The 8,849-nt window shown below is 41.6% G+C and overlaps 1 protein-coding gene across 2 annotated transcripts in view; it reads right to left on the bottom strand.

Annotated features, from left to right (window-relative positions):
• Nucleotides 1-8,849, bottom strand: part of LOC100746621 — a 249,333-nt gene that overhangs the window by 121,672 nt on the left and 118,812 nt on the right. For both annotated transcript variants that reach the window (XM_003491144.4, XM_012388086.3), the window contains one exon: nucleotides 5,322-5,428. In XM_003491144.4, coding sequence (XP_003491192.1) covers nucleotides 5,322-5,336 — 15 coding nt within the window. In that variant the 5' untranslated portion in view covers nucleotides 5,337-5,428. The remainder of the gene's footprint in view (nucleotides 1-5,321; nucleotides 5,429-8,849) is intronic.

Raw genomic sequence — 8,849 nt, 5'->3', positions numbered from 1 at the left:
TTGTTGGTGACGATTTTGGCTAAGAGAGTGAGGGAAATAGGCTTCGTTGTTAATTGGTTAAACGAAGGGTCTTAACCGCCCTCGAGAGAAAGTGGTTAGTGGGAGGAAAGTTGCATCATACGTGAGAAAAACCAACCTTCCCTTGTCAAGCCGTAGTAGACAAAGGTCTTTAGAAATGCTTCGGAAACAGACGTTTGTTCAGTTTGAAGGACCTCGACTAGGAAATTCCTGAGATTTATCGAAGGTACTTGAGTCTATTGAGGGTACGCAGTGAGTATCCGAAGACATCTGGTTGCCATCTTGCCCGCGGTGTGTAGCCTGGGCTAGGTAGAGTGTTACGCGACGTAACACAGAATATACCAAGTCTAATGTTTTTCGACGAAGATTATAGAATCCTGATACAAAGAAGAACTAGATGCGCAAAAGCAATTTTATTAAGGATATAATCAACCATAATTGTTTTATATATAATCTAATAGCTGTATTCCCATAAATTTCTCCTAACGTCGAAAATCTCGCTTCAAAACCCGGCAATTTCCCTAAGTGCTATTTCCAAAAACAATCTGTCCATACAACCCCGTGGAACAATCACGATTAGCCGTAAAGTTATCCTTCAACCCTCGTCACCCCTTTCCACTCATTATTCAGCCAGCCATAAGTCGTGCATCATCGAGCAACAGAAATCATGTTCACCCTCTGACGGGACTCCTCTCTCCTTCTCTCTCTCTCTCTCTCTGTCTCTCCCTCTCTCTTTCGCTTTATCCACGGAACAAATCTTTTCCAGGCCGTTGGTCGACGCCAACTCCGTCGAAATTAAGTTCAGATTTAATTTAATTAGACAGAGAAAGAGGCAAGAGGACCAGTCAAGGACCCGGAGAACGAGAGTAGGTGACACGTTAGAAGAAGGTCGTCTCTTTTTCCCTCGGTCACGAATTTTTTCGTCGGCAGATCCACGTGTGCCACGTCCACCGCGAATATTGGATTCCGAGCGTCCCAATGCGACCGGGCTTTTTCCCTCCTGGTTCCTTAATCAAACGGAAATTACTCGCGGCGAGTTGTCACCGGATGCTCGAGAGCTTGGCCCGGTTCGCAGGAAAAAGTTTCAATCGGAATGCGCTAAATCGAATCACGTTCGACGCTCGAGTGGGAGTGGAGAGGGCCGCATGGCAGACCGGTTGTGTTTCCACCTGAGCACCCTTCATCATGAGCCGTCCACCTGGAAACAAAGTGACGACGACGCCAAGTGCCTGCTACCCCTCGAGTTCGCGTCTCGTCCTCTTCCCACCTTCCCATTTCCTCGTCCCTTTCACGAATCGATTACGCGAGTTTCTCCTTTACACCGTGTTTTCTCTGCTCGCCGTTCCACCCGCTATTAGCATCAATCGATTCACGGAATTAGTTCGGTGTTTTTCGCCAGCGACCGGATTGTAATCCAACTTTCGCCGCATACGAGGGTGGAAACGGATCGTGACGAGGGAGTGGAACTTTATCGGTTAGAAACCGATGAAATTTCAACTGAGAACGTGAGAGAGTCAACTTTTTTTCGCTGGGGTATTAAAGCTTGATTCTCCGGGGTGGGACGGGGGTGTTAATTTATTGTAATAGGGAAATTTTCAAGTTCCGGTTTAATGGATCGATAAAGTAGCGTGGGAAGATTAAAGGTTGCCTTCATTCTTCCTATATGAACGTTCGTCGAGAAAATAATATAGTTTCCGAACTTTGTCATCCGCTAGATCGATAGGTACAAAGCCTTAAAATCCTATCGTTCGATTATAACGAGGCGATAGCCTCGCGAGTTAACTAACAGAATTAAGCAAAGTATCCATGAATCGTGAGAAGCGGCAAAATAATTGAACGCCATTTTCCCATCGCTAAGTTTCCGTTTTTCTTTCACCGTTGCGGAGAAGAAAACTTATGATAAATGTATGCCGCAGACAATCGGGCACCAATCAGCTTTTCATTTAATTTGATTGCAACTCAAACAACGAGCCCGGCCCTTTCAACTTGAGATTAAAAATCAACATCGATGACGAGAGCAGCGTTGAAACCAGAAACGATGTATCGGTTTGATGATTGCAATTAAACAAATGATATCGAAGGACTCATCGAAAGGATTTATTGCGTTCGATCGTGGAATTTCGAAAAGGTCGTTCGAGTTCCTACGCTCGCGCCAATTGCTTTCCAATAAAATTTATGCTCTCCGTGCCGAGATACACACGGAATCGAACACATCAAAACGCGTGGAAAATCAAATAAACTCGAGGCTCGCGTTGCGTTAAACAAACAAAAATGCGTCCAAGGATATAATAAATTTTATAAATCAAAGCGTCGCGGCTGGACAGGGCGATTGCGGTTCTTCAAATCCAACAACTTTTTCGCTGCTCCATTTCATTTTATTCGTTTCATTCGTTTCATCTATTCGAGCAAGGAAATTTTTCTTTAATTAAAATAATGACGCGAGAGTATTCTAAGATTACTGTGAATTATCAAATATACATTTTATAATGAACATTTCGTTCGATAAAAAAAGCAGTGGCGTATACGAAGTACATATCGCACGGAAATTGCAATAAAATTGAGAAACAAAATGCTTTTCCTAGCCATCCAAGATACACTAGGAAACTGCAAACTTTTGTAAAGTGTAAAACTTCTGAACATCAACTTCCTTTGTGTAAACGTAGGACAAAAAACATCAGGCTTCCAAAGGATCACTCGGAAGAAGACTGCCAACAAATCGAATTAAAACGATACGAGCAAAACCAACGAAGCGCTTTTCGTGGCTCGAAGTATATCTGCGTGAATTTCGAAAAACAAGAGCGAAGAAAGAGAGAAAAGAATGGAGAAGATAAGAATTGTATCGCGTTCGAAGATCTGGAAGGAGTCCGATAGGTCGATTTGAATTTAATTAAGTCAAGGCAAGGCATAGGCAATTTGGCAAGATGCTCGCATTACAGAAGCTGGGCGTCGTTAATCGGATGAAGTCTGCGGTCTACGTAGGAGCAGCAGATATCGCGCGATACTATGAAATGTCTTGAGATCTCGCGGGGGTTCTTCCTTCTCTCCTTTTCACCCTATCCGGTTGAAACGGCCCTGTGCAACCTTCTACCTTCCACCCCAGCTCCCTTTTCGTCTTCCACGCAAGTATTTGACTTTCAAATGGCGCCTAGGTACAGCCGATATAGCACGTTATAACCAACCACTCCATTTCGAGAAGCAATTCCGCTAGCTGACGAATAGCCATTACCTCGGACTAACGATAACTCGATTCACGGCCGGAACACGCTGGATTTTTCCAGGCTAGAATTTCGTTTCCTTTGTCGGCTGGTATTCGATTCACGTGGCCGGTTATTCGAGACCGCGCTATGAGCCCACGAGTTCGCGATATTATTTTTCTTACCCATCTTTCACGTCACTGGGGATTCTAAGTTGATAGTGGCTCTTCGGTATATCGGAGAAAGCTTCAGGTTCTATATACGAAACGTCGCTTTTTCGAATGAAACTTTAAGCGCGAGTAATTTTCTAAAAACGTTTAACAAATAAATATCCAGGGGTACGCTATCGACATCGAATATGTCAGAAGTAGGCAAATATTTAATCCAATCAGTTGTTTGCCGGGGAAAAATAATTCGACACGAAATAATTAAAGAGATTTTAAATTTCAGTTAAACGGATTAATTTCGTTAGAGATTTGATACAGTCCAGTTCGCTGGAAGAATAAATAATCACTGTAATCGGTTCTGATTGATCAGTTACCGGAGAGGACTGCCATCTAAAGACAAGTATCCGAGAAAGATCGGATGATACATTAAGAGGTTGAATATCAAATCAAATCCTACACTGTTCGTTCGCCATTGGTGACGTTTATATACAAACTGCAAAAAATTCAAAAAATTACACAACGATGAAAAATTACCGATCGATCTTTATGCAAACCAATTTTCCGCCAGCTTTGACAATAACACGAAAATCGGTTAAAAAACAAAAACCCGTGAAAAAACGGGCGAATCGTATGCGTGTTCTTTTCGCTTCCTTTCGTTCAAACAATTAACACCGCCATCCATATTTATACGCGCTGTAATTTTTCATTTTCGTACTCGGCACGATTTTTATCACCGCTTATACCTTAATGAATATTCATAATATTCTGCGTATATGCGAATATAGCCTGCAGAGTACGTAGAAGCGAAGAGAGGCAGCTCGTTTAATATTTATTCGCATTAAATGCATGATCGATGTCTGATCGGCGATTTCGAATTCATCAGTTACATTTTCTCGGAGCAATTTCGCGATGATTGTTGGTCCATATGACCGGTACGACCGGCGGTGCAACGTCTTTCGTTCTAGAAATTTTTCCAAGCAGGGCAACGCTTAGCGTATTTGTAATTTTGAAACGCGAATGTTCGCTGAAACGCTTCGTTTGCCAGCAGTTACACTGATACTCGGTAGCTTGCATCGTGAAATTCTCCGAACGAACGCAACAACACGCTTGGCACATTGTACGCGGGCGCGCGACATTAAGAGGCAGAGAATTGCCATGCCTGTATGTATTTTCCATGTGTGTGCACGTATACGTGCATGGTGTGCGGAAACATGGAGGCAGAGAACACTTCGCAAAAGTGTATCAACGTTTCCGTGGCACGCATTTCAACCGCAAGCGACTGCACTTTCCGGAACAGCGGCCGGAATAAGAGAGATGCACGCGTAAAATTTGCACGTAAACAGGAAGCCTTCGCCGCGAATCGCTTTGTGCTCCTCTCTTCCCCGTGGATCGAGACGTTAAGAATTGTACAACTGGAATTGTAGGATATTCTTGCGTCGGATCAAACGAGCAGGAATGGAGCCGCGTGAAATTTTCCACGATAAGCGGAAGCTCTTTTCTATGGAGGATTTGTTGCCTGAATGTTTAAGCGATACGGGAAAGAAAAGAAAAAAAATGTTTCGTGGAACAGTGAAGGAAGTTTTATGCGATAGTTAACGTTGAAGAAATAAGAGTATCGTGGGCTTGGGCTGATTTTATGACAGATATGCACTTTTCATTTGCATCTTCTCACCTTCAGTTCAAATGTTTCAATGGTTATTTTAATAAATTTCAGAAATTATTTCCAATTTTCTTACCTATATAATGAATTATTTGCAGAAATATCAGATATCTAATTCGCCTCATGCCACTGATTTTACTAAGCTAACGATAGTCTATTTACCATGTTTCAACGCGATAGCAGAATAAGTCGATATACATATTCATCTCATAACAATCGCTGCATAAATCTTCGAAGAAAAAAAAAAAAAACAATTGGGACAAGAATTCAATGAACACTCACCAAAACTTTCACCATGTATATTCTCCAGCTCTAAAGTCCAGCCCAGTCGAACGGGCAGCCAGGCAGCAGTTTAAAATTCCCACTGCAACGCGGCGTAAGTTCTCTCACTGAAAGAAAAAAAGAGACAGTTCCACTTTTTTCTCCTTCATTCTCTGTACACCGGTTAATGGGAAACCGTCTGGTCGTGTTTGTCCGTGCAAATATTTTCGGACAACAGGGGGATGAAAGGGACAGCCCCGGCGCTGCTATTTACCATCGCGGAACGCTTCGAAAATTGGGTTATATAAATATCCTTCGGAGGTGTCGAGACCCGGAGGAGTTGTACTCCTGACGAAGAAAAGCAGGCCTCGCGTCTTTTCAATTCGAAACACGAATATACATGGCGCATAGTACATACACATATACACCATGGATAGAATCGTAATTAAGAATTCGAATTAAAGTCCCGCGACGCTCTCAATTATTCCGTGCATTCATCCATACCATCTCTAACGAAGCAGCAGGCGAAACCGCCTGTTGCCTGCCGCTATTGCTGGCAAGGTTAACGAAGCTCTGGCACGAGAAAGAACGAAAGGAATAAAGAGAGCAGCGGCCTATTGGACTCTCGTGACACGTGCTCTCGAGCTTACGTAACCTGGATCCTCGCCCTCTCTTTGCATCCAACAACCCTCTTGGAGCATTCTTTCTCTTTTGTCCCCGCCAGCGAGACCAGCTTATGTTTATAATTTCATGTTGACAGGCTATGAGATAATGAGACCACGTGTCGCAGATTCCACGACAACTTCCGTAGATAACTCCTATAGATGATAGTAATTTGTGACATTTCATGCGCTGTGTGTACCTTTCGTATAAATAAAACGAAATTTAGGGCATGACTATTGACTTCTTCGTTTGATGGTTTGATAAGCGGGATGGAGGAGAGAGGGCTCGAAGTTTTGTATTATTGATTGGGAAGAAGTATTTGCCTTTACTGGTGGATGAACGTTGCTGATTATGACAGATTGTTAATCGCACGATCACATTTAACTCGTGATTGGCAAGAAGAGATCTATTAGACTCCAGCGATATTTACTTTTGCGATAGTTTGGAAAATATTCGTCACAACGTATTGTTTCAGTACTTTACAAACAATGTCTAATACCAACTAACCCTTCGCACTCGGCTGTCCCCTCTGAAGGGCATCGTAAATCTAGTGAACAACGCGGATTCCCCTTTAAGGAGACACAAAGATGGTCATTATATAGCACGAAATTACACAAGCTCAACATTTTTTTAAAAATATGTCTCCTTGAAGTTTTGCCTTCGCGTAACACGAAAAAAAAAGACAGAAAAGATATGATAAATCTTCTTGTAACAGAAGGTAGCGATAAAGCGTCATTCTCCTCCCAGAAAGATGCATAATTTTCTTATTCTTTTATAATTTGTAAATCAGTGCCAAAACGAAAAGGCAGAAGTGAGAGTTACAATATAAGTAGCAGTGAAAATGAGTTAAATTTCGATGTATAAGCATTGATACGAAAGAGAATGAGAATAGAAGTAGCGACATTGTCCCACCTAGAAAAAAGTGAATAAAACTTCGTTTTTCACGAAAAGTGCTCGAATTAGTGGCAGGAGATCGAAAGAAGGTCACCGAGTGTAAAGGACTAATCGTATGAATTTAATACATGTATAAGTTCAAGTAATTTTTCAACTAACTTAAGTACAACACAGAAGAACACTGTCATTCTTCTTTAATTATCTGTAAATTTCTGAATATCGTGTAAAATTCCGTGCACTCTGTCGTACCAATTACGGGGTAAGGAACGTAGCTTTTCGACGAATCACGTTTTGCGCACACACAACGCGAGGGTTGAACGGAGACTAAAGGCGAAATGGATAAAAGCGACGACTAGCAGGATAGTGTTTTGACAACAGATTCAAGGACCGTTTTGTTTCCGCTTCGTTGCTACGAATTTAAAATTTATGATTCTTTTATCCGGATGAACGTATAATGCACAATAAAATGTGATTCCTCAAAAGAAAATTTTCTGGAGACTTATATCTAAGATGATTTCAATTTTCTTAATTGTTTTCTCCGTTACTAGCTACCTTTTTACCATCGAAGTATTGTAACTTTAATAGTGAACCATTTTCTTATTACATTATATTTGATCACGTTATACTGGAAATTACGAAAATGGCGGAGATTGAGATGAATCATTAGCCTAACCGTGTCGAGCATGTGGTTAAGACAGATTGATACGCCTAACTTTCGACCTATCGGATACCCATTATACACGATCGCTAGCAGAACCGTCATCAACCGCGATTAATCTACTGGCGATCACCAATTAAGTAACAAATGTTTATCGCAATTACCCAATCTCAGACGTTTAAGGAAAAAGTGTCTCACAGAACCAGTTGCGCAAATGAATCAATAGGTTAAAGAAGTAAAAAAGTATAAAGGTAATAAGTAATTGCACTAAGATACCGACCAAACTCCTAAATATTTTACCATTCGCAGGTTTCCTTTTTATTTAATTAAACCGGATCACAAGGCACGCGATCGACAAATCCAGCGAGCTAAAAGGAAGACAACCCAACCAGGTTATACGTAGTATCAAACGTTACACGAAACAAGTGAAAAGCAAAACGACCAACGCTATAATTATCCCGCGTATATACACAGCATTACACGTTCAAACTCTCACCTTTCAAAAGAATTTCCCGGACGTTTGCTAGTTTGCTAGCTTCCCAACGTTCGCCGCTCGTTGATTAGAAATTACCCGGTTTACTCTCTGCTTTATTAATGCCGTAGACCTATCAAAGGCCAGATAATTGCATCGTTTTTCATTTCCTTCTCTTCTTTTTTCTTCGTCGCGTAGACCGCGTCGACAGTTCCTTGTCCGGTTACTAAACGAAGTATTCAATTAATGCGCGTAGTATTAACATAACATTGGCTGTGCTACGAGATACCTGGAATTTTATGCGCCCACAATGCACACGTAAAGGAGAGCGCACTAGGAAAACAGAGAAGGAGAACAAAGGAAAAAGAAGAAGGAAAAATTAAAAAAGTGCCGACTCTAGGATGCCGTTACGCTCTCCGTGTTCCACGGTGTTAGCATTTTTGAGTTAATTACTAACGTAGGAGAAAAGGAAATAAAAAAAGAAGAGAGAAAAATGAAAAAAAAAGAAGCGGAAAATTGCAGAATTAGGCAGTACCTACTGAGTGAACAACGAAAGTCTAGAGCTCTAACCTTTGTACCCTGCGCTCTAATGGGTGTACAGCCTCGGAATCGCGATACTTAACGAAATTCTAGTGTTTTCGCGTCGTACACGCGTGGCGAATGAAAATCCTGTAACCCTCTTGAGTCTATACCACGAAAGAGAGTCGCACAAAACGATTCGTTTTTCTCTGACAAAAACTAACCCACTCATCTGATCAACTTTTCCCGTAATGGATAAAGGTAAGCAGGTAAAATTTTCGCGACGCATCAAACGAAATTTTCGTATATCGTTGACGAATGGTTCTGATTCGGCCAAAAAATT

This window comes from Bombus impatiens, unplaced genomic scaffold (assembly GCF_000188095.3).
Source record: "Bombus impatiens unplaced genomic scaffold, BIMP_2.2 scf_0517, whole genome shotgun sequence".
Taxonomy (NCBI): Eukaryota; Metazoa; Arthropoda; class Insecta; order Hymenoptera; family Apidae; genus Bombus; species Bombus impatiens.
The sequence above is the reverse complement of the archived record's forward strand: the minus strand, read 5'-3'. Positions and strand labels throughout refer to the sequence as shown.